General features: G+C 38.7%; 2 protein-coding genes across 2 annotated transcripts; one reads left to right on the forward strand and one right to left on the reverse strand.

Annotated features, from left to right (window-relative positions):
* The first annotated feature begins 373 nt into the window (after nucleotides 1–373).
* On the forward strand, nucleotides 374–17311 carry LOC108441277 (cysteine protease ATG4D-like). The gene is made up of 11 exons (XM_017720713.2): nucleotides 374–494; nucleotides 3801–4013; nucleotides 4495–4578; nucleotides 6136–6309; nucleotides 8101–8392; nucleotides 9365–9426; nucleotides 10514–10641; nucleotides 11968–12046; nucleotides 12280–12356; nucleotides 13086–13205; nucleotides 14416–17311. Exons 2-11 carry the CDS (start codon nucleotides 3836–3838, stop codon nucleotides 14587–14589), a joined length of 1368 nt encoding a protein of 455 aa, XP_017576202.1. The 5' UTR covers nucleotides 374–494; nucleotides 3801–3835; the 3' UTR covers nucleotides 14590–17311.
* A 91-nt stretch (nucleotides 17312–17402) lies between these two features.
* LOC108441278 (galactose-3-O-sulfotransferase 2) lies at nucleotides 17403–22726 on the reverse strand. The gene is made up of 3 exons (XM_017720714.2): nucleotides 21979–22726; nucleotides 21148–21462; nucleotides 17403–20215 (listed from the first exon to the last, which is right to left on the reverse strand). Exons 1-3 carry the CDS (start codon nucleotides 22095–22097, stop codon nucleotides 19288–19290), a joined length of 1362 nt encoding a protein of 453 aa, XP_017576203.1. The 5' UTR covers nucleotides 22098–22726; the 3' UTR covers nucleotides 17403–19287.
* Between the last annotated feature and the right edge of the window lie 3563 nt (nucleotides 22727–26289).

Consider the following 26289-nt stretch of genomic DNA (forward strand, 5'->3'; position numbering starts at 1 on the left):
CTCCCTCATGCCTTCAATGTCTGACCCTGTCATTATACAGCATCTCTTATGTAAACTGGTCTGCCTCACCACACTCATAACCTGCCCTCAGCCTGCTATGCTCCTTCATGTGACCTCCCATATACTGCCTTGTCTTTTTGTTTGTATTATTGTGCTGTTGTTGTCTGTGTTAAGTGTGTTATCTATGTTCTTTGAATTGTAAGCGTCTTTGGGTCCTTGATAAAGCGCAATATAAAAATAAAGGATTATTAGTTATTATTATTATTTGGTTATATAATATATAATATGGCGATACTATTAGGGCGGGGCTTGAGCCTCTCAGCCAATCACCGTGCGGAAACAGTTGGCGTTGCCAAGGCACGACCTGGGTAAACAGGAAGTGTATTTTTATCGGCGGACACAACATGGTTTTGCGGTAACTAGTACGAACGCGATGACCACAAACCTGTCAGATTCAAAGATTCAAACATTTTTATGACACCGCCAATGGCACGGTAAGCAGATTTCCGCCAGCTTCATGAAAGCAACGGACAACGTGGCGTTATGTGATGTAACGCGAATGTTAGCTGGCTGGCTAACACTAGCCTACTTTAGCTTTCATAGCAAAGTTAGTTAACTTGGCGGTTGTTAGTTAACTCAGCGCTGAATATGTAACTTGGCTAACGTTGTGGACCATAACCATCATTGAGAGTGTTCTATTAAAACGATGAACGCTGAAGAAATTTCGCCACCCGTGAATTTTAATGTGAGGTAACGTTACTGGCTCCGCCACTGACTGTCCGACTTCTGGCTCACTGCGTCCGTGTTTCCCCGACCAGTCCTTTAGCCTGGCTCCCGTCAGAAATAGGTTAACTGTTTGGGTTCCTTTTCCTGGAGGACGTGAGTTTGGTTCGTCTGAAGAGAGAAAGGTTTAGCACGCGAGTGTTTTCGCGGTGTATCATTTCAATGTTCGCACTATAAGAATAATTACGACTTCTAAAAATATCCTTGCTGACGTTTGTCCTGTGCGCTTTTAGACCTAAGCCTGCGAGTGGCTATGCTTTTAAAAGCATATTCCTATTTTAGCATAAACATACCGAAGCATGAACACCTTAACGGGTGCGACCTAAATCGCTGGATTATGGTGGTCAAATCTCTCAGACATTGAGGTTGCGACTACACTATGACCTGTATTTTATAAACACCTTCTTGTTGGCGTAGAAAAGCCAGCAACAAAATGATCTGAGCTTTTAAAGTTTTTGATGTGAAATGTTGTCAGAAACTCATTGAAAATGACTTCTTTACAGTGGTGCTGATAGGAACCAGGGGTCACCATGTCTGCAACACAAATATAGCCACTTTGTTTACTCTCCAAAACCACCAGTGAACCTACACGTGTCTTTTGGGTTTTTATATACACTGAAGAAAATGCCGAAGCTGAAAAGTTTTCGTTTCCTGTCCGGTTCCTGTCACCACCCCTGTGAACAGACCATCTCACACTAAACCACTATGAATGACTTGTTGACACATTAACCATTTAATTATGCAGGAATTTTGAAAAATCGATGGAGTTCCCCTTTAAGTTGACATATGCTGTTCTTTAGTACAGGGAATGGTTCTGTTTAGAACTATGAGTTCTATATATCTTCTATTGTTACAATGTCAAGCTTGTAACATTAGAACATAGAACGATATACAGCACATGCTCCATCAATCCGAAGAACCATTCCGCCATGCAGAGAACCATTTTTGGACGGATCTGTATAGAACTCATGGCTCTAAATAGAACCACTGCCTTGACTGACGACCATGTAGTAGTTAAGTCTAGTCTTGGGCTAATTCACATTGCTAAAGCTGAATTGTTGATTCTCTGCCTTTCCAGGAAGGAGTTTAGTGTTTGTGTTGTTTGTGGTCACCTGAATGTCACATGCTGTACTTTGGGTTCGTGAGGTCGGTTTCAGATTCTAAAGGTTGTAGTGTCTCAGTGGTGAGACTAATTATTATAAGGCAGCAGAGCTGCATCAGCATTTGTTTCCTCAAAACTGACTTAAAACAAGTTGTAGGCCTGAAATGCTTGTGTGTTGTGTGTGTCATCACTATCTGGTTAACTGTCCCATTGATTACAAGATTCTGTTGCTGACAAATGAATCAATAAGTGGTTTTGCCACCCATTATTTGAGTGAATTTATTAAGGTCACAGGAGGAGAAGAATATAACAGGAGAAAAGTGGCTTGCGTGCAGCGCAAATGAAATTATAGACTGAATGTTTTTTAATATAGTTTTTATATTAGCTTTTAGAATTGCTTTTAATTATACTTTTACATTTTTCTGCACAAATAAAACATTAGGTAAACAATCATTCAGTGTGGTTTGGTGTGAAATGCTTTGTTCTGGAGAAACGTGACGAGTCAGAATTGTTGGTTATAGGAACCAGACATCTTAATGCCTTTAAAAACCACATCATCGCATGAAATAGTCATGACTACACTGCCTGATGACTGAGATGTTGTTTTGTGATACAGTTTGGCTTTATATGTATTTTAATCAATATATTTTAATCTATTCATGGCAAAAGGTTACATGCAGGATGTTGTAAGGCAAAGTAGTTTCAAAAGAAAAGTTATTTTGTCAGGTTAATGACTATTTTACCATCATCAGTGTTACATATAAAACTCAGAACACCACCACTGTAAAGTCTGTTTACTATTACTATTAAAAAGTGTAAATACTATAAAAAGTGTGTGTATGTGTGTGTGTGTGTATGTATGTGTGTGTGTATATATATATATATATATATATATATATATATATATTACACACACACACACACACACACACACACACACACACACACACACACACACACACATCACCAATCACGCATAACATTATGACCACCTCCTTTTCATAGTTTTTTTTTTTTTAAAAGCTCCAGCACCACTGCTGTGTCTGACCCACTCGTACCTGCACAACACAAACTAACACACCGCCCCGTGTCAGTGCTATCGCAGTGCTGAGAACCACCACCCAAATAGTACCTGCTCTGTGAGGGTTCATGGGGTCCTGATCACTGAAGAACAGGGTAAAGGGGGCTAACAAAGTATCAGAGAAACAGATGGACTACAGTCTGTAAATGTAGAACTACAAAGTGCAGCTATACAGTAAGTGGAACTGATAAAATGGACAATGTGCATAGAAACAAGGAAGTGGTCATAATGTTATGCCTGATCGGTGTGTATACACTACAGTATTATGGAAAACTGTAACAAAAAAAAAGGCAAAAATCATCACTGATTTGTTTGACATTAATTGAATTGTGACAATATGGAAACGGCAACCAACTTCTAAGACTGAACTTTGAGGGTCCGGAAAAATATTCCTGCAGATTTCTTTGAAAAAATGGAAGGGAGTCTCCTGAAAAGAATGGAAACTGTAATAAAGGCAAAGAGTGGACACAATAAATACTGAAACACTGATAAGATATTTTAAGTTGTTAAGGCTTCTGTGTAATTTTATGTTAAATATCTTCTCTGTTTTTTTTTCCTAATGCTGAAAAAAAAATAATTTGTGCTTAATGGCTGTTTTGAATGGAAATGACGTAAATGAAGGAAGATCTATGACTTTGGCTAAGTACTATACACGTTTCCTTCTTTTTATTGTACTATGTTCATTTGATTTTCTCTTGATTTTGATCTCAGCAAGAGCTCCACTGTTTGTTTGATAGGCCACACAGACCTTCCGAGCTCTGAAGGGGCCGATAACAGAGTGGAGAAATTATGGCAATTTGAGTTAAGACATAATCATGTGATGCTGCTTCCCAGGTTGCTATGTTAAAGGTTAGCTGCAGACCAAGAACATGAGCGCTGGGTGGTCTGATGATGCAGATCCCCCAGACGATTTGGCATCATTTGAGGTCCTCTCAAACCCTGGACCTTCTGACCTGAATGAATACCCGCAGCATATGGAGGCAGCACAGGACAAAGCCAAGCTCAAACGCAGGCTCATGTCTGCATGGAACAATGTGAAATATGGAGGTATGTGAAGCTGTGCTGAATGTACATTTAAAAGTTTTGACAGGTTCTCAGCCTGTATGTTATTGTTTAGGTGAATGGGGTGGCCACGTTTTTATTTGAGATATTATTATGTTTTAAAAATAGCCTGAAAATTAGACCTCAGCCAAAAAATTTATTAATTATGATTGATCATAACTTTCCAGAATCTGTATAATTGATTGACTGTCAACAGCTTCAGATGCATTCATGCACTTGTTAGTTCCTTTTGGATCCAGTTGTAAATCACTCCAACTGGCACTGTAACAACAACGTGACAGGACAGCTCCACTAAATCACGCATTATACAGTGTTTTTTTTTTTTTAAATGAATGGCTACAGTTCTGTTATATCTGTCGCTGATTGATATAAAGAGTTTAGGATTTGGATTTGTTAGGATTTGTGTTGACCACAAGAAGTGTCTTTCAAATGTTTGAGTATAGACTGTCTGTGTCTCTGTTTCTAGGCTGGTCACTGAAGTCCAAGCCTCACCTCAGTAAGACCTCCCCTGTGTGTCTGCTTGGCCACACATACCAGCTTAGCTCTGAAGGTACGGATGGCTCTTAGTGCACCTTCTACTTTCCAAGAGACTGAAGCACCATTCATTCTCTCTTCTAAAGGTGTTCTCAGTTAAACGTTTAGAACTAATGTCTTAGCAGTGTTACTATAGGTACTTTAATCACAACACACATTAAAGCTGTGCTATGTAAGATTCAGGGATTTGGAGACCCCTCTGGTGGAAATGTGTAATTGCATGCAAAGTGGGAAACAACATTTTGTAGTGTGGATGGATGAATCTAATGATTCAGTTGTGTTTAAAGAATAGGGATGGATGAATCTAATGATTCGGGTTGCGTTTAAAGAGTACTGGAGACCAGGTATGGTTGTTCTGCCAGTCATGGACTAAATAGGATTCATATGGTCATTTCAGTTTTTACCCTCTTCCACCCCGATCCCACATGGTGGTTATCAAGGCTGGAAACAGGCACGTGTAGATTCTATAGAATAAAAATGGATTTTTATGTAAAAAAGTATTTTTTTGACAAGCACTATATTTTGTTTAGTACTTATACCATCACAGATAAAACTATACGACTTATATTAGATTCAACTGTAGTTTCTCAACCAAAATCTGCAGAAGCAGCAAACCTTTCTCTGAGATGCAGGAGGAAGTATTGGCTGAAAGTTTGACCTGTATTATGGACTGACTCCACATGAGGTAAACATGTGATAGGTTAGCCTCTGGACAGTGGAGTAAAATTGAATACTGACTCAGGTGTCAGACAAACTGAAAAACTTTTTTAGATCAGAAAACTTAGATATCAAGTGGCAGTAATATAGAATATGAAGCAACCGCAAACATGGGATGAAAAGCATTATTATGGGTTGTTAGGTTGTTATTTTATTCCAGTAAAGCTCTTTTTGAAGCATATTGCATGGTGTGGGTTTTTGCTTCTTTTGCCTTATTGTTACAACTTACCCCAGCATGTGTTACAACCTTCCCCAGTAGTGAGGTTGTAACAAAGGAACACCATGTACTTGACATCAACTCATGAAGTCTGTGATATGTTGAGGATTGAATTGAAGCATTTTGTAGTAAACAAATCTGGGTACTTTGTACGAAAGTTTGAGAACTCTAACTAAAAAAAAATCAGTGATTTACAGGTGCTGCAACAAGTGTTACAACCATACCCGGTCTCCCCTATTCAAAGATAACTCAGAACCCAGGGCTGCTATTACTGTAAGCTACAAAACCTGCTTCTGTTCATTGTTCTAGATTACAGTATATCATACAGTCAGAAACCACATAAGCAAGTCTATGTGAGATTACTTAACAGCTCAACACAGTTTGAGGCAAGTGTTGTGATTTAGACATGAAGTTTGTTTAATTCTAATAGGTCTTTAAACGTGTCTATTAAGTGGCTAAATTAGCTCCAGTGCAAAACTAGAGAAGCAGACTTCAGACACCAAACATGTCTGATTGACCACATTTGGGGCAGGTTTGTGTTGGTTTAAGTTTAGGCCGAGCAGTATTTATTATTATTTAGCAGCAGTAATTCATAGCTCAGTGGAGAATCCCCATAATGATGGTATTTGTTTATATCAGGTGAGCGGGAGCAGTTTCGGCGGGCGTTCTCCTCACTGCTGTGGATGACCTATAGGAAAGGTTTTGCTCCTGTGGGCGGCTCCTCTCTCACTTCGGACAGTGGCTGGGGCTGCATGCTCCGCACTGCGCAGATGTTGCTCGCTCAGGGACTGCTTATACACCTGATGCCAGAGGGTACACACACACATTTGTTGTGTTACATTTGTGAGGACTTCCATAGGTTTCTGTTGATTTTTGTATTACTATATGCAAATAATACAACACCTACACTAAAGCCTAACTATGACCTTAACCTCAGTATTCAAAAAGCAGTTTTTCTGCTCTTTCAGTTTTTCTGAAAAATGTCTTCTGTGCTGAAAACAGTACATGACCAAATGAGGACAAGCAAAATGTCCTCACTTGAATAAAAATGTCATGTTGTCCTATTTTTTGAGGACATTTGGTCCTCACAAGTATAGCAAGACAAGAATACACACATACACACACTACCATTTAAAAGCTTGGAATCGTTTTTCAAAAGTTTGGAGCCTATTTTAAATGATATAAAAAAACTATTTTGTTGCAGACAAAGATACAATATGTTTTTAATTTGATGCTAATATTTTATATCTTATGAACAGTTGGTAGGAAGCTTTAAAAATAAGCAATTTCAATGATACACTGTGCTGTAAATGATTTCATAATAACTGAAAAAGCTATTTAGCCCTGAGAATTAACATACGATGAAATGAATATGCAGAATGCTTTATATTTGAAAAATGGTGACACAGTCTGTTATATGTACTTATTTTATGAGAAGAAATTACCATAAATACAAAATTGCAGTTTATTTTTTAATAATATTTACTTTTGACATTTCTGTTTGCAATCTTTAAAAATGTTACTGAATAACGATTATTAATGTGACAAGGCAGTCATGGACTGGAGGTTACGGAACCAGCCTTGCGACCAGAAGGTCGCCGGTTCGATTCTCTGAGCTGACAGTCTGTGATGTAGGTGCCCTTGAACAAGGCACCTAACACCTAGCTGCACCCAGGGGTGCTGTGGATAGGGCTGCCCACTGCTCTGGGCAAGTGTGCTTACTGCCCCCTAGTGTATCTTCACTAGTGTATACATGGTGTTTCACTGTATGGATGGTTTAGATTGTGGAGGTGAAATTTCCCCGTTGTGGGACTAATAAGGGTCTCTTAATCTAATCTTAAAGTTTTGAAATGGCAGTTTGCATGCACTCAGTCACTCACATAGGGCAGAGCTAGCCACAAGCCAACGTGGGATAAAAAGCAACACTGATTTTTTTTTGTGTTTTGTATGTAGTTAAACAGGTTCAAGTGGAACATACTTTATGCTTTTGGTCATCTCATATTCCTGTATCAACGTCATCTACAATTTTTTGCAGCAATCGGATTTTTCTCCACACTCACTATAATTTTTATTTATTTTTTTTTATTTCAACGTTTAAGTGAAATTAAGTTAACATATCCTCTACAGAGAACACATGTCTATGCATTTTTAAGGCATAGTTACTGTTTGTTTGCTGAATTTAACACATTAGGGAAATAAAAACTGTGACCTGTGCAAAAATTGTGTACTATAATGTGCCACTTGTCATATTTAAATTTGTAAGAAATTGTAAACTAAAAATAGCAAAAAATGGCACTTTTAAGTTTGTTTTCTGTTCATAATGTGTTATTTAGAAAATCAACACAAGGTTAGGCTATAATTTGACTGGGACACATGCATATACGACTGATATGCAATACTAGTTTTAGGAAAAGTTTACAGTTAAGTTTTAGGCATCTAAGCAAATTTTTAAATAATTTACCTCATTTACCTTGTTTTTTCAAATATGAACACTTTTCTCAGCAAATAAACACATACTACACAAATAAATAGATTTTGCAAATGTGTCTTTTGCACAGTACAGTATACAGTTTATATATAATTTTCTCCCACTCCTCTCCACAGGCTGGACGTGGCCGGGTGCGTGTCACCAAACCAAAGATGACCTGGACGTCAAAGCCCCCCAGCAATCAGGACGGAGAAGTGACCTGGGCAAACTTTGGAGGAGACGCAGTGTGGGTAGCACGCTGGACAATGTTGAGGACACAGAGGACAGCAAACACCGCCACCTGGTAGCCTGGTTTGGAGACACACCCTCTGCTCCTTTCAGTCTGCACCAGCTGGTGGAGCTGGGCAAGACCTCGGGGAAACGGGCTGGAGACTGGTATGGCCCGTCCATCGCAGCACACATACTCCGGTATGGTCACTCAGTGGCAAGCTGTGGCTTCAGATACTGATCTGATATGCTGTTGCCTTTTCAGTGTGAATACACTACCAGAAATCTAGACTTGATATACATATTAACTTTTATTTTATCTACAATAATAATTCACACTGTGTATAAGCTTACACATTCTAATCTAGACTCCAAAAGCTATTTTTAGATGTCTTTGGGACCAACAAGGATTTTAATGGTAAATAATATGCTGTAGTTTTCTATCTCAGTGTTTAACCCCCAATATTTAAATATGATGAATTCTGCATATTCATTTTATTATAACTTCATTTTACTTAATTAAAGCAGTAACCCAAACTTTTGAACAATGATTTAAAGATTCCGAGGGGTTGTGAAGGAACCACAATTTTATGAAAGAGTTGCAGCAAGAGTTATGGAAACAGGTTCTGAATAAGAACTAGGCTATTGGTTGAGTAGCTAAATGGACAAAAGATGGCAATTCTCTGCACTTAAAGGGAAATTCCATCAGTTTTTCAAAATTTCTGCAAAACTTATTCATTAAATGAAGTAATTTAGAGTGATTTGATGTGAAACATCAGAGAAACTTACCAAGCAGTGAATGGAACCAGGCGTCTGATGAGTTTATTGCCTCTGAAAGCTACTTTACAGAAAGTTATCACATAAAAAGTTGTTAAGGTTATGCTGCCTCATGTTTAACAGGGTTTTACCAATAGCTTAGAGATAGACTTAATAGGCCTAAATGTATTTTTATAAAATAAGACAATATAGGTAGTAAATAAAATGTGTAGACATCATGACCCTGGTTCATATCGGTATGTTCCTGTAGAATGCACCACTCCATCTCGGTGATTGAAATGAAATGTAGAAAAAGTCAGATTTCCTCTTTAAATGGTATAAACTTCACTGAGCTATCATGTTTCTGTAATAAAGTCTCCTTGCTAACAGTTTTATTTTTGTTTGTTTGTTGTGCAGTAAGGCTGTAGCAGCATCTGAGGTCCCTAATCTGGCTGTGTATGTAGCACAGGACTGCACTGGTGAGTCGTTCTCACTTTGTAAGTATAAAAATGTCCTAACCTTCGCTGAGGCTACACACACAGTCATTTTTACCCCCCATAATTCAGGTGACCAAAAGTAATTGGACAAATTACAGTGAACTTGCATAAAAATGGCCAAATATAGATCTCACCAGACACTGGATGTCTTCTTTGATGATCTTCTACCTGCTCTGTAATACAGAGATTGAAGAGCATTTAGTTCGAGCTTTTTGAAGCATCTGAGCAACGAGAAAGTCCTTGTGATTGTGCTCTAGTCTTTTATTCACAAAGAATTTATTTTGAGGTAGCTGTTTGAAGATAGTTTCTGCTGAGTTTTCATCAGTCATGGATGTTTATGATCAAGCATAATCGTCTTGTTCAGAGTCAAGTCGAGGAAAGTGACAGGACTTTTACTCTGATTGGATGTTTCTTCCTAAATAAAGTGCTGAAAGGTCCTCTGGGTTTCTCCTGTACTTTCCACATGGTACAGCTATGTTTGGGTTTTAGAAAGTGACTTAGATGTTATGTAGTGAGTAATTATATTACCTTTAAGAAAAATAATTAGTAATTTGATTTAGTTTCATCTTAAATGCTCCAACACTGTTGTTAAATTATATTGAAGATGTTTACTAATACATAGCACTAATAAAGCACTAATACATACTGAAATCACGTCGACACATACTGTATTGATGGACCTTTTGTGGCGCATCTAGTATTTCTTTATTATATATTCTTTTTATTAATGAAAAAGTGTAAATATGTGTTAACCTGGTGTATACTTTGCAGTAGGCTGTTTACTTCAGCTGTTCAAATTTGCCATGATTACTGGGTTTTATATTGCAGTATATAACGAAAACCAGTAACTGTCTCATCACAAGTCTCTTCTAAAGTAATCCTGGCATTCTGGACTGTCCATCTCCACATTGCTTCATTTGTAGTAGCATAACATGTACAACATTGCTAAAATGTCCCTTGTATGGTATTGCACTGTATGTAAACTCCTCCTCTTCCCTTCCCTTCCCTTCCCTTCCCTTCCCTTCCCTTCCCTTCCCTTCCCTTCCCTTCCCTTCCTGTCTTTTGATAGTTTATGTAGGAGATGTTGTGAGATTGTGTGAGGAACCTCAGTCTCAGTGTAATACGTCCATTATTATACTGGTGCCTGTGAGACTTGGCGGAGACACCTTCAATCCTGCCTATGTGGAATGTGTGAAGGTATGGCCTGATCCTTGTCACTGATACAAGCCTTCACAATACTGATATCACTGCCATATGCATATGTGTTTCTAACCAGTCACTGAATGTTTTATTTTGTGCTGTGAGCCACCTCAGCTATCATATCATCTTTCAGTGTTTAGATTAATTAAGGCATTCATGTGATGCAATAAATGCACAATATTTTGAAGAAAAATAATGTGGGCCGTTCTTTAAGTTTGCATATCATGAGTTTATATTGTTATGTTATATGTTATATATGTTAAAGTTGCACTCTAAGTTTTTTTGTTAAAACTGAAAGAAGTAGTGTTATTTAAGATGAAAAAAAAGGCTAAGATATTGTATGTGTGCGTGTGCGCTCCTGCGCTTCACCCTGTAAGACACACACATAAAAGCTGGTCAATCTCAATGTTTGAGTCTCAACATTATACTGATCCTCATCCTCAAAAGACATGTCCTTCACCAAGATTTGACTGAGTTATCTTCAAATACTCACAACACTCTCAATCATCAGGTACATCTGTTTGGGGAAGAGGCCTGAAGCACAACCCACATTACAATTTTTTTATCCCCACATGTTGCATGCTATTACCCATTTCCACTGGAGAGGTCACTAAATCCCCAAATCTTGCATAATGTAAATTTAAATTCAGTGAATAAGTGATAATTGTGCGTTAAAATGTGCAGAACCTTGTTCTATACATTCTTAAAAAAGTGAGTTTTCATGGGTTCTTTAGTAAGGAAAATGGTTCTATATAGAACCATGAACACTCAAAGAACTCTGCATGGTTCTTTCCATCGTGAAATTGTTCTTCAGATTGATGGGGAATGTGTTGTATATTTAAAAAGGGTTCTATATAGCACCAAAACTGGTTCTTCTATTGTGACGATGTAAAGCTTGTAACAATAGCAGAAACTTCTTTGGTGCTGTATAGAACTCTTTTGAAAAATGTTCCATATAGAACCTTATACAACACATTCCCCATCAGTCTTAACACTTTCATGAAAGAACCTTTTATGCATGAGTTCATGAGTCATGCAGAGTTCTTTGCGTGTTCATGGTTCTATATAGAACCTTTTTTTTTTTTTTTTTTTACTGAAGAACCCATGAAGAGTCATCACTTTAAAGAGTGTATAGAGGAAGTTTTAACTTATTTTCACTTAGAAAATCAACAAAACATGGAATTTGATCAGAGTGTTCCAAATCTTTGCATATGGCTGTATGCCTGCCTCTGTAGCACTGTTATAGTCACAAACTAGTTATACGGTTTTCGTTAGGAAGCACCTGTTTGTGGATTAAACTTTTTCTCTTGCTCTAATTTTCAGAAACTTCTTCAGCTGAAATGCTGCATTGGAATCATTGGAGGAAAACCAAAGCACTCTTTATATTTTGTTGGATTCCAAGGTGAGTGAGCTGCCTCCGTCTGTCTCTTCAGTGTTTCAGTGTTCATTTATTAGTGGTGTGTTTGAGATTGTTGATTTTGTACCATTTTTAAAATGTGATCAGACTTTTGATTCATCTGGGTTCAGCTTTGCATGCCTTGTCATAATTCATGTGATTCTATGCTGATGGAGAGCTGATCCTAGATCAGAAACGAACCTTTGATTCATATGGACACTAATTCTCTTATTGTACAGACGACAAGCTGCTATATCTGGATCCTCATTTATGTCAAGCTGCTGTAGATGTCAGTCAAGCTAACTTCCCTTTGGAGGTATAGAAGAATTTAATGTTTCATTTTATTTTACAGAAACAAAAGGGTTGAGCCAGACTTAATTCTCTCGCAGTCATTCACATAATAGAAAAAAAGCGTTTGATTTTGTTATAGCAATTATTTGATAAGAAGTGCTTTTAGCTGGCATATAGGCCTGTGTGCTTGTGCTGTGATCTGATGGGCTTATCACCAATGCACACTTGGCAGTTAATCATGTAGAAATGTAAAGGCCAAGTTTCAGTTTAAAATCCTACTGTTAGCTGTTTCCCCATTGTGTTAGTTATCCTCACTGTAATCTGATCGGCCTTATTCATAGCACACTTTGGCATAAGGCATTCTAGTAATGAATGAAGGGTATAAACCTTTTTATCATTATGCACATAAGTTGAGGTTTTGGTAGACAAATTTAAAGCAGTATTTCACCTACAGTTGTCTTTTTGTCAAGCTTTTGTCAATTGTCAAAAGTCTTTTTCCTTGATTACAGTATTGTGGAGAATATATTATTCCATATTTACATATTTTTATTTAATTTCCAGCAGCCATTAAGTACGTTTCTGAGAAGATGAGATTTAAAATAATAATTAATGAAGGGGGAAAAAAGCAGGACTTTCCGGAACTGTTCAGTAACTTGAAAGCAGGCCTCTTAACAACCATGTGTGTATGTGTATATATTATGCTCATAATATGTGAACAGTGTTCACAATAGTCACTGTCCTCTCTTTGTCCAAGTCGTTCCACTGCAAGGCTGCGAGGAAGATGTCCTTTCACCGCATGGACCCCAGCTGTACTCTGGGGTTTTATGCCAGAAACAGGAAGGACTTTGACTCTCTCCGCACTGAGATCACCACGGTAGGCAAGCGTGACTGCACAGCAGGGGAAACATACAAGGAATTATGCACTGATCCTGGTTTCTGTTCTTACTGTTCATTTTATCAGTTCCACTTACCATATAGGTGTACTTTGTAGCTGTCTCTCTGCTTACTTTGTCAGCCCCCCATGTACCCTATTCTTCCAAAGTCAGGGCCCCAGAGGATCATTCTCAGCGCTGCAGTGATACTGGCGTAGTAGTGGCATGTTAGTGTGTGTTGCGCTAGTACAAGTGAATCAGATACAGTCTTTACACACCACAGTGTCACTCCTGGACTTAGAATAGTCCACCAACCAAAAATATCCAGCCAACAGCATCTTGTGGGCAGTGCCCTGTGACCACTGATGAAGGACTAGAGGATGACTAAATTTGGAGTCAATTATCATACTAGTGCTGTTTGTTGTTTTATACATAAAAATAATGTATACAGTACAATGTAAAATAATTGCTAAATGTGTTTTAATATGTTTTAATGAACTTTTTCAGTACAAGTTCTTAAATGATGAAATATACAGTATTTACACATTTTTTTATCAAGTTGTCTGCTTTGAGATTTTATCACCACTTTTGAAGTTGTATTGTTGATGTTTTACAGCTTTCTTAGTCATTTTACAATCATCTACAGCTCTGTTCATCATTTACAGGCCTGTCACAGTTATTCCATAGTCACTTAACTATTTACAGAAGTAGCTGTCACTAGTTGTCAATTTTTGTGTTTGAATATGAATAGGCCGAGTTTTCATCCATTGGTTTGGGGCGAATCCATGTAAATAAAAGAAAACAGAAAACACATTAATTGTGACACATCAAGTTCAGGTTTCTTTCTTACACATTAAAAGGGCAACTAAAGTTTGTTTGCTTGTTTGTTTGACAGCTGTCTGTCGTCAGTTGGGAGCAACTAAGTAACAGCTAGGAAGCAAAACAGCTAATCAACCAGTTTGATCACTTTAGGTTGAAAACAATTTATGTAGCAATGAATCAGCTAAAATTATTTGATGGTGACAGGCCTAATTACAGCTTCCTACCAATGATCTGAAACCAGTGAAATTGAATATATCAATAGAACTTAACTTATTAATAAAAACAGTGATTCCAAATGTTTGAGCACCACTGTTAGCCAAAGAAACTGACATCATATGAAGGAATCTTACTGTATCACTCTGTTTCTTTTTTCCTTCTTGCTGCCCCCAGGCTCTGACCTCATCTCTTGAGACGTACCCCATCTTCACCTTTGTGGAAGGCAATGGGCAGGATGAGCATGAGGAAGAGGTGTTTACCTCAGAATCTGTAGCGCACATTGTGGCCAAAGACAAACGTAAACGGAGCAATAAGCGTAGCAGCGTGGATGATTTTGTAATGCTTTGAACACTGGAGTCAGTATTGATGACATGAACAAATTCCTAGTTTCTAATTGGAGACGCCAGCAGATGTAATTTTAATATTTTGGTAGTTTTTTTAAGAAGATCTGATATTGCCCTTCAGGCTTTTATATTTGATATAAAATTTTGGCGTCTGTTGTATAAGCTCTAGGATTCTCTTTAAAGCAGAAGGTGCTGGCAACTGGACGAATGTTCGGACAGCAGTGTCAATAATAGCAGTCTCTAGTGCACATGTTCTGAAATGCTGTTTTAAAAACACTACTTACTGTAATGGCCTTATGCTGTTAGCAGCACTGTGTCGGTCAGTCCATATAGCTCTATTCAAAGTACTATTGTTACATTCCACAGTGCCAGTGTATTTTAAAGTAAAGGTTCAGCGAATTCTCCACTTACACCAGATGTAGTGAGCAGCCAAGACATGTTTGATGTCCACATTTTGCCCCTTTAGTGCTGGAGAAGCTAGCATTGCTAAGAAACACTAGAAGTCAAGTCACCCAAATCTTTCCTGTAAGTACATGGCCAAAACCTCTTTTAATGTGCTCAAACTGCATCCAGGTCTTCATTAAGGTTGTGCAGACTTTTCAGTGTGAATTAGGATGCAGTATGACTTACTGTGAACTATACAAATGAACAAAAAACACAAAGTAGCTGAACATTGCAGGAAGCCATTTTATACAAAAATGCTGTCGTATGGACGCTACAGATTATATTCATGATTTCTGTCCTTTCAGTTTATAACTGTTCATCTCCAACTGAAGATATGTTTAAAAATCGAAACCAAAATCATGAATGTCCAAGGGCCTGCATAATATACACATATCATTTGTATAGTTCCTTGTTATAGTTATTCTGTGTCCTAAACCGCATTGACAAGTCTGCACAACTTTAATAAAAGACCTGGATGTGGTTTGAGTGGGTTGAGCGAAGTTTTGTGGATGTATTCATGGAAATGATTTGGGTGACAATTGATTTCTAGTGTTTATTAGCCACCCTAGACTTTTAGCTCCCTTAGCTGAACTAAAGAAACGAGATTTGGAGAACAGACATGCTTTGGCTCAGAGACTGCGTCTGAGGTAAGGGGAAATTAGATTTTGCTGAACCATTTCTTGATGCTCCTTTGAATGCCACACTGTGTTTCCCATCCAGTTCAGGTCATTGGCTTGTTAAGCCTCTGGGTAGAAACGCTTTTAGAGTCACTGAGGTTTAAGTCTTTATCCTCTCCCTGGAGTCTTAATCCTGTTTGTCCTCTCATCTTAACATGCAGCAATGGCGTGCTGTGACCTCTAGTGTTAGCCACAATAGCTGTTTATCTCAAACCAGCATTTGTCCTGCTTCAGTTCAGACACTTGTTAATAATGATGCAGCCAGAATTCCCCAAAAGCATGTAAATGTTAAGATTAAATGCCTTTCAGTTGACCTATCCAGGCTTCGCCCACAAAGGCGTTCTTCATAGCTACTGTGGTGAGGTTGGACAAACTTTACAGTATAATGGATTATGTTGTTTTTACTAACTGAAACTAGGTAGGTTTTGCACACACACACACACACACAAAACATCTACATACGAAATAAGTGTAATTTTTAAATTAACATATAAAATGTGATGGGATTGAAGCACTGATATGGGAATTTGTTGGCCAGTGCAGATAGTCGATATTCTTCATGTATATGTCTGCCAAAGCAGATACCGCTATCAATACATCAACATTTTTATAAGGAGTAAAAATTCAAAAGTAGATCCACGTGAATTTGCATTACAGAAAAATATAACCTTTATTTGTGGAGTCCTACCAATGCACTAAACAGAATAAAGAATGGATATTTAGCATAGTAACCCAGGTTACAAAAATATGTATTTATATCGTTTTGAAACATCGGTCAAATCTGAAAATCTGTCCCATGCAGATATTTTTAAAGCAAATATGATATTATTCTGATATCATTGTGCGTCTGTATTTACAAATGCAATAAAATTAATAAAATGCAATATCACCTAAATGTTCTCTCTTACAAAGTGCAAAATATGTCATCAAATATCAGCTTCAAATGTCCGATCTAAACATCTGTCTAATGGCAACACTGAGATTCTGACACCATTGTGCATCCCTGTATTTAAAGCAGTAATTGGTCATGGTACAGTTCTTATGGTTCTTTCGTGCATCAGTGCGGTTCTTGTGCCTAATATAAAGTCAAGGCCTGTTTTTTGGTCATGACATTGTAGCTTTCGTGGTTGTTATAGGTCTGATTCTGCTCATCAGCTAGTGCAGTTGAATCCACTGTGGTACAGCAGAGCCAACACTAAACTGTGCAGTTTGGAATTCAGACATCCTGATGAAGACAATAAGCTAGTTTTGCACTGTAGCTGAAAGATGACGTCTGCTTTAACGTGTCCTCTGAAAACTGCTGTCTAAGCTGATTTGTGCTTGTTGTGTTAAACCAAAGCTGATGGAAACACTGGATTGCTTTTTTTTACTGGTTGCTTTTTTCAGTTTTTTTTATTTCTTACTGGGAGGTTGTGTGTGAGTGTGCATGTGTGTCACTTTGCTGGTTTTATGTCTTCTTGCTAGCACTTTTAATGAAGGTTTAATGAAGATCCGTTATTATGACAAGGCTGTGTTTGTATCACTGTATGTAATTTACTCTGTAAATAACTTAAAATTAAGCATTTTATAATTAAAATATTCAAAATGCAAAAAGAATTGAACTCTTTTGATGTGTTTAGTGCACTGGCCTGGCTGAATGTGAATGCTGATCATAGATATAGGAGACACAGTGGAGGCAATGATGCAGCAATGGTCATTCTGTTCTGATGCAGTTTAATAAACTCATTAAGCAGCTGACAAAGACAAATGCCCCCAGTGGCTTTTGAGAGATGTAGGTAAGGCTAATTACAAAGAAAAAAAACTGCACTTTCAGACTCTTAGCGTTTAATTAAAAAAAACAATTAGACATTGATTACAGTAAGTAATTAGAAAGGCCTGTTGGTCTTTTCTGGCTTGCAGTTTCCATTTACTAATCCAGTAAGAGACTCTAGAATCTCCTCTGATGGTATTTTTGTGCTTTGGCTCCACTGTGAGCAGTTACAGGAAAGAAACAAATAATGTCCTTTTTTTGTGAATTGAAACGAATAGTTTAGAAAAATCTAAAGGAGTCGTGTCTTCAAAGAAATAGTCCAGTAACCAAATCAAATTCACACACTTGCCGTGGAGCTATGAGGCTAAAGTGACCAACAGGTAATGGAAGCTTCTAGCCCACCAGAGTTGCATATCTCAATCATCACACACTTGCCTTGAACCTCATTAAAGAGGCGTTCTGGCCTGAAACTAGAGTTAAGCAGCCTTTTCACATTCTGCCAAATTCTGTAGCACAGAATTCAAGATTTTACATCATGTTTTCATTCAGCAATGTTCTTTCACTACATTGCACTATCTAGCATTACACTATCTAGCAAATACCTCATACAACCAGTGATCTACGGGCTCATTAATGCAATCATGCTAGCATTAGTCTCACTCCTTCCTCTGCTGCCAAACACATCTGTAAAGAAACAGTGAGTCTGTGTATATTCCACACACAATGGATGCCAAACTGAGGTACGATAGTCAGATGGTGATGTAGCTACCTTGCTAGCTTTTGCTGTTGGCTTGTTCTTCTTATATAAGTCCTTTTTTGCCATTTGAGTAATCCATTTTCAGTTCAGGTTATAAGGCTGCAATAAGATGTTTGGCTGCTTAGTCGATTGGCATGTTTTTTTTTTCACTCAATTTTTGCCATGATAACTAGTTTTCACCGTTTTTCTTGCAATCTTGTGATATTTGTGCCGTTATCACAACTTGAGATCTTGAGTTATTTATAGCATTATCATGGCATAACGCACATTTTGTTTTTTATCGAGATAATATTTGGTATGTCTTGAAAGTGGCATACATATCTCAAGATGTCAAGAAAACAAATTAACTCATTATCACTGAAAAATGAGAGGAAAAAACTCTCATCATGGCCCTTGAGGGTTTAGCCAGCTAAAAAAAGAAGAAAAATAAAACAATCCAGCTCCAAAATCCTCCCTAAGGCAGCTGAGCATTTTCCAAATGTTCCTCCCTCCTTCAGACACATCATCAGAAGGTGGTCTGAGTTTTTAAACCAGAAAACCTTACTAGAGGATGAGAGCAAGCATGCTAACAGGTTCGCTGTGATAACATTTATTATTATGGCCAGAGCATGCCTTAAAGTTAAAAACCTCAATTGATGAGTGCAACCAAGCTGGCATCACTCCTACCACTGTTGTCAAATGATTCATTTATTCAACACTCATTGGATGTCAAACAGAGAAAAGATATAGTTGGTGATATACGTTTGCTACCTTGCTACCTTTAGCTGTTAGCTGGTGGTCCTCCTCACTTGTTATCTATAAAAATGTACCAACAATACAGGTATATTTCCTGTAGCAGTATATGCATTCTTGGACAAGTATTATGTCCAGGTTTAAAGGAAGCGTGTGATGATTTAGGCATGTAGTTTGCATAATGCTAATTGATGTGGCATAAGCTTCCATTACTTTTTTTAAACTATTCTTGTAGCTCCAATGCAAAGCTAAATAAGCAAAATTCAAACCCAAATATCTTGGCTTATTGACTACATTTGGAGTAAGAGGATAATTGTGTAATTTTTTTACCATACTGTTTCTTTAGGCCAAGTGTAGGTCTGCAGGCATGGCTCTCATATCTCTGCCGTACTGCTGAAAGTACAGATGAGAGTGATACTGCAGTTCAGGCAGCACCAGCCGCACACAGAACCCTTGATCTTCCAGACTGAGGTTCCTCTTCACTTCGTATCCCAGTACGGTAGCTGTGTCTGTCTGCCAGGGCCGCACCAAGTCCTCCAGCTCACTAGGGTGCACCGCAGCCCTGGACACGCACTTGCTCCGTATCTTCTCTGTGGAGGCCCTAAGCTCAGCTACCCCTGTTTTGAGCCGGTCCAGGCCAAAATGCTCGGCCTTGGCCCAGAACTCCTGCAGGAAGAAGTCATAGAGGAGGGAGTCTAATGCGTTCCATGATCGCAGCTTGGCTCTGGCATCATCATCCAAAATAGTCATATCACTGCTGTGCCTAGCGTTCATCCGAACGTAGGCCAAGTCCTGTGGCTCCAGACCCAGCAGGGCCCCTAGGAGAACCAGTGACTCATCAAAGTGTTCTGCAATCATCACCAGGTTGAATGCTTCCTCTAGATGGGACAAGTCTTCGGGCCAAGAGGCGTTCCACTCCTCATTGTTCAAGCCCATGTCGAAGCTCATGGGGTTCTTAGCCAGACCATCTCTGGGCTCTTTAGGGTCCCAGAAGCTTTCTGGATCCTCCAGGAAGACAGAGAGTGCAGTCCTGTCCTTGTTCCCAGGCCTAGTGGTTGCTTGCTTGGCCCTGGAGAAAGCAGGTACGCTGGAAGTATAGTAGCTGAAGACAGACTCAAAGGTTCTGAGGGGCTCTCGCAGGATGGTGACGAGGACCACATTTGGAGGCATCACCTGTCTCAGCTGGCTCAGATCCAGCCGCATATGACTGCACAGCAGGTCGAACTGAGACGAACCTTCTGGAAGCTTGTCCACAAACTCTGCCCTGAACCTGAAATCGCACAAAAGACAAGACAGGACATCTTCTCTTTATTATACTGAATGTAGAAACTAGGAAACATACAGATAATATTTCTTTCCTTTTTAGTCAAATACAAGCTTCTACTTTCTAAAATGAAAGGAAAGTTGTAGGCAAGTGATTAGCAGCTATTTTATCTTTTCGTTTTTAGCCGTTTAACTCCCATTCATTAAGGACTTGCTCGCAGGTGCCCTCTGGCATTCTGCAGTCCTGTTTTTCATATTACAGGGAAAATAGGAAGAGGCCAGGCTCGTCAAAAGCTGGCTCTGATGTTAACTTCATTTGCCTCCTTTTCACTTTAGCCAAGTGTTTAGTATTAGCCAGATTTGATGCTGTAGCAGTGTATTAGCCTTCGGACTGGCAGATCCTGATTCCTAGCCTGGTCCCTCACAATAAGAGTCCCTGCAAAAGGAAGTGTAACACTTCTTAGTTAACTAAATAGCCTGAGCTTAGCATGAACAAGCATTTTAATAACAGACTACACATTGTTAGCATTATTATTGACTAAATTTTTGACTTAGCAAAACACAGGTGTGCTCTGATGCCACGTTATATTACATATTATAGATTACTGTTAGCAGGTTATCTTTAGAAGAGAGCTTATAATGTCTTGCATAAAACCACTGCAACTATAACAACATATTTTGTTCTTATTCCATCTTTGAAGTGAATGAAAATGCAGCATGAGTGTTGGTCATGCACTGAAAGTTGTATTGCTTTTATCAACCCATTATAGCCATATCTGACCAACATTACCGATGATGAAGGTCAAGCTCTGCATCTTCTTTATAACACACTATAAGGCTTTGTGTACTCTAGGTGACCAGGTACAGCAATAGTGGCACTGATTATTACTCACACTGAGTCTAGGTGAAATATTGAGAAAATATATTGCATTCACAGACCTCTCAGGGTAGCTGAACTGGTAGGTGTAGTAGGGAAAGGCGAAGGTGGCTTTCTCTCTTTCTCCAAGTCGAAACAGCAAGTTCTGCACAGTGCTGCTGCCAGTCTTGTGTGTTTTGAGGAAGGCCACAGGTGGAGGCTTCCTTCTTTTCTTTATGGCCTGGTTGACGGACTCAGCAGTGGGAAGCAGCCGCTTCTTTACCCCTTCTGCACTGCTTACCATATGCCTTGGTGCAGATCCAGGGCCAGCTGGTGGATATTTGTGATCATGCCCTTTTTGCTGTTTCCTCTCCCCTAGCGGCCTCACGTTGTGGCCCCTATGATGAGATTACGCACTGTTTTTAGTACCATCCTTACTTCGAATGCTTATTTAATCAGTCAAGATGATTTTAATGTCTAAAGTCTGCTCCTTCAGTTTTGCTTTAGATAAGGTAAGAGGTAATGAAAGCTAATATGCCATCAGTTTGCATTGTGCCAAATCATCATCCATTTGCCTTAAACCACGTTGTGTTGTTAAGTAATATCAAGTAGACTTGCATGTATCAGTATGTTTTCTGATATTATATAAAATACTGTTAACCTATAAAAACGGATATAAATACAGACCAAATTTGGGCTTCAAGACAGCTGGTACTACTATATTTATATAAAACTAACCTAATAAAAAAGTAAAAGAAACAGATTATTGAGACTAAACATATCTGGACTGATTGACCATATTTAGGCTAAGTCTTACAGACTATTAAAGATCTTACACTGTTTTAGACTAGAGTATTGCTGTGTTCTGAACAACCAAAACAACCAAATGAAGCATCCCCACTTAAGCTCTTTACCTGGTGTTCTGAAGAGATTGTGTAGCCAGAAGCATGAGGACGACGGTCACCGCCAGGGTCAATAAAAGACCCATCACTCGATGTCTCCAAAGCTGAGTGGACAGCCATCGCAAGGTCATCTCCTTAACTTGGCACCCCTAACCATCCATCTACTTCTTGAATGATCTGTCCTCTATTCCCTCACTCCATTCTGTACATATTATCTACTCTCGTTTTCACCATTCTTCACCTGAGCCCTCGGTCCTCTTTTCTTTTGGTTTCGAAGATCTCTGCTCCTAAAAGTCTTAATATATCATGCCCTGGGGTTTTGGACAGTTTTTTTTTTTTTTTTTACACTACTTTGTTTCTGATTTGCTGTCTTCAATCTGTGCTGCCCCTCTGTAAAATGTGTTCAGTAGGAGGTTAGAACACAAGCCTAAAGACCTTACCTGACCTCTCTAAGCCTCTCAGCCACTTGGACGAAAGGAAGCCGCCCACACGGTACACAGAGTATTATTTTTTTTCCCCCTCATGTTAAATCTTCTTAAAGGATAGAAACTTTTTAGGCCACTTCCTTTTTTCCCTTAACCTGTCTTTCACTGTATTTCTCTTCGGCTTGTAACCCAGGTGCAAAATGCTTAGTCATTCTAGCACAGAATACTTCTTCATACAGCTTTTGGAACCCACAAATGAACATGTACGTCTGCACTGTAATTCATCAAGCCTACAACTCTACTCAGTCTGTGAGAAGACTCATTAGTGCCTCCTTGTGGAGCTGTACTGAAATAGTGTCAGTGATCAGAGATAAACATTTATGATGATATTAGTTTATGCAAAATATGTATGCTTCATGTCTGTGTTTCTAGGGGTATGAGTCAATATATATATTTTTATCAATATGTTTTTATTACATTTTCATATATGTAACAACAAACCAGAAGAAACAAGACAAACATTATACACTATATTTCCAAAAGTGTTTGTTCGTCTGCCTTCACACACATATGAACTTGAGTGACATCCATAGAGTTCAATATGATGTCGGCCCACTCTTTGCAACTATAACATCTTCAACTCTTCTGGGAAGGCTTTTCACAAGAGTTAGGAGTGTGTTTATGGGAATTTTTCACCATTCTTCCAGAAACGCATTTGTGAGATCAGACTGATGTTGGACGAGAAGGCCTGGCTCACAGTCTCCTCTCTAATTCATCCCAAAGGTGTTCTATCAGGTTGAGGTCAGGACTCTGTGCAGGCCAGTGAAGTTCTTCCACACCGAACTCACTCATCCATGTCTTTATGGACCTTGCTTTGTGCACTGGTGCGCATGGTGATCCATTTTGGAACAGGAAGGGGCCGTCCTCAAACTGTTCCCACAAAGTTTGGAGCATGAAATTGTCCAAAATCTCTTGGTCTGCTGAAGCATTAAGAGTTCCTTTCACTGGAACTGAGGGGCCGAGCCCAACTCCTGAAAAACAACCCCATACCATAATCCCCCCTCCACCAAACTTTACACTTGGCACAATACAGTCAGACAAGTACCGTTGTCCTGGCAACTGCCAAACCCAGACTCATCTATCGGATTGCCAGATGGAGAAGTGTGATTCGTCACTCCAGAGAACACGTCTCCACTACTCTAGAGACCAGTGGGGGCGCTTTACCCCACTGCATTCAGCGCTCGGTGATGTAAGGCTTGGATGCAGCTGCTTGGTCAGGGAAACTCCTTGTGTGAAGCTCTCTACGCTGTTCTTGAGCTCATCTGAAGACTGCATGACGTTTTGAGGTCTTTAGAGACAGAAAGTTGCCAACCTCTGCACACTATGTGCCTCGGGTCATTTTACGTAGCCTACCACTTCGTGGCTGAGCTGCTGTCATTTCAGTCGCTTCCACTTTGTTATAATACCACAGACAGTTGACTTTGGAATATTTAGTAGGTATTTTAGTCGCTTCCACTTTGTTATAATACCACAGACAGTTGACTGTGGAATAATTAGTAGGTATTTTGTAGGTATAGAGGAAATTTCACGACTAGCCTCCTATCACGGTACCACACTGGAATTCACTGAACTCCTCACAAATGCACTTCGAATGATCAAAAATTTACATAAACACACTCCTAAACCTTGTTGAAAGCCCTTCCCAGAAGAGTTGAAGATGTTATAGCTGCAAAGAGTGGGCCGATATCATATTGAACTCTATGGATTAAGAATGGGATGTCACTCAAGTTCATATGCGCTTGAAGACAGGTGAACAAATACTTTTCACAATATAGTGTATGTCATTTTCTATATGTGTCATATCTCATATCTTTGATATCAAAACCTCATAAACCTCATATATCCAAAATATAGTGTGTGACTTTTTCCCCCATCAGATTAATTTCATGTTTATTTATGCTTAAGGATCCATACTTTTTTGTACAAAGTCAAAAGACATTAAGTGGGTAAATTTGAAGTGGATAATATCTGCACTGAAAATGTGTTAAATAACAAAAACAAAATGTTTAATGCCCATTTCACATTACATTAAAAATACAAAAAAAAACATGTAAAAATTTTTTTAATTTATTTAATGTTTTTTGTCTTTCAACATTAGACCAGTGTTCACCAGCATTAGCTGTGCTTGCTTGAGGTAGCTTTGATTGTTTTAATTTCCTTTGATACAGGTTTAAATTAGGAGCTCACTCGTCTCTGAGCATGGCACTTTTTGAGGATTTTTCATTGAAATTCTGCTGGCTAATATTTACTTAAAGTTATAACAGCTTTATTCCACAATGTATAAAAACAAAGTAGTGCAGTAGGCTAAATGGAAAAACTCATTGTTTAATACAGGTAAAAGAAATAAGGGGAAAAATCTTTAAAATGCAAAAACATTATTAAAATTCATTAAAGAAATAAAAAGGGTTACATAAAAGTATAAAAAGTACTAAAAACAATGTAAAAAGATCAGGTCTAATACAACGTTAAACTAAATGATTGTTAAGAATAAGACATTACACTTACACTGGCATTGGTAACCCTCAGAGTTGAGAAAATGCATGCAACTACAGACGAGTCTTGCTTTTTCAGTACTTCTTAATGATTTTTAGTAGAACTTCTAGGGGTTAGTGTCTGCTTTCTTCATGTACACATAGCCTATTTTATAAATCCATCCCGATCCTCCAGAATCGCTCGCCTGGTAAATGGCTGGGCAGGGGCTGGTGCTTGTTTTTAATTGAGCAGAAGCATTCCTCCTTCCTCCACTGATCTGTGAGGTGCTCTGTTAAAGAGCAACTACATCCACACTACATTTGGAGAAAAGGGGAATAGGTAAAAGATCATTTATATTATCTATTTAAGAACCCTTGAAGAACATTTTTATTCATTTATATTCATTTGTTTAAAACAAGCTTTTATCCAAAGCTACATAGAAACAGTGGAACCTGATACAAAATGCTCAGACACAAGAATCTGTGACCTAAAAGACAAGAGCAAATATCATAGCTTGATGTAATTAAATAAAAACAGCAGTAGTAACTCAACAATAAGCTCAAATATTGAATGCCAGATTAAGAAGTGAAGGAGTGCCAAAAGATGTTACCCACTGTTGAAAGTACATGGCACAAAGAGCCGAGAAACTGCTGAATGCTGAGCTCAGGGGGAAGGTCGTCCCACCACGGATGGGCAAGGATGCTGAAGTAGTGAGACGCTATCTTATAAGCAAGGTTGGATATCAGGGAAGGACATGAGAAGAACATAGAAGTTGACAACCTATTATGGCTTGTAGGCGTGTAGTTCCAAGCTCTTTAAGCCCTGGAATGCCAGAGCCAGAGCTTGTATCTGGTTCTTGCTGCCACAGAGAACCAGTAATGCGATTTTAAGGAGTCACATAGGAGAATTTAGAAAGGCTTTGGACCAGATGAGCAGCAGCTTTTTGAACGCTTTGCAGTGAAAAATTGTTGTATGAGCGACGGCCAACAGAGGAAATTAGTTATCAAGTCTGAAAAAGGCTTGAATGACAAGTTGAACGATCAACTGATCGTAAAGACATCTTTTGACACAACTGATTCAGGCATTGCACTTTGATCATGGTAACGTAATCATCACTCTCAGTAAAGGATCATATGAATATTTCTCTGAGCCACCTGTTGATCTGGTGCGTGTTTGTTCACCTCTGTGTTAAGGTGGGTTAAGGTAGGGTAACAGGTTATCCCTGTCTGACACACATTCACTCTCTCTCTTTCTCTCTCTCTCGCTCGCTCGCTCGCTCGCTCTCTCCTTTTGTGTATGCATGCTGTGTGTCGCGTGTATGACAATCAGACTTTGATCCTACACCTAATCTGGTATTAATAGGCCT

The sequence above is a fragment of the Pygocentrus nattereri genome, chromosome 1 (assembly GCF_015220715.1).
Source record: "Pygocentrus nattereri isolate fPygNat1 chromosome 1, fPygNat1.pri, whole genome shotgun sequence".
Classification (NCBI taxonomy): Eukaryota; Metazoa; Chordata; class Actinopteri; order Characiformes; family Serrasalmidae; genus Pygocentrus; species Pygocentrus nattereri.

Bases quoted from the DNA above. Each gene is read 5' to 3' on its own strand.
- LOC108441277 (XM_017720713.2), top strand. From the start codon at position 3,836: ATGAGCGCTGGGTGGTCTGATGATGCAGATCCCCCAGACGATTTGGCA. The intron at 4,579-6,135 runs GTACGGATGGCT...TGTTTATATCAG, and splicing joins ATACCAGCTTAGCTCTGAAG to GTGAGCGGGAGCAGTTTCGG. The intron at 9,427-10,513 runs GTGAGTCGTTCT...GTCTTTTGATAG, and splicing joins TGTAGCACAGGACTGCACTG to TTTATGTAGGAGATGTTGTG.
- LOC108441278 (XM_017720714.2), bottom strand. From the start codon at position 22,097: ATGACCTTGCGATGGCTGTCCACTCAGCTTTGGAGACATCGAGTGATG. The intron at 21,463-21,978 runs GTAAAGAGCTTA...ATCTCATCATAG, and splicing joins CAATCTCTTCAGAACACCAG to GGGCCACAACGTGAGGCCGC. The intron at 20,216-21,147 runs GTCTGTGAATGC...GTGCGATTTCAG, and splicing joins CAGTTCAGCTACCCTGAGAG to GTTCAGGGCAGAGTTTGTGG.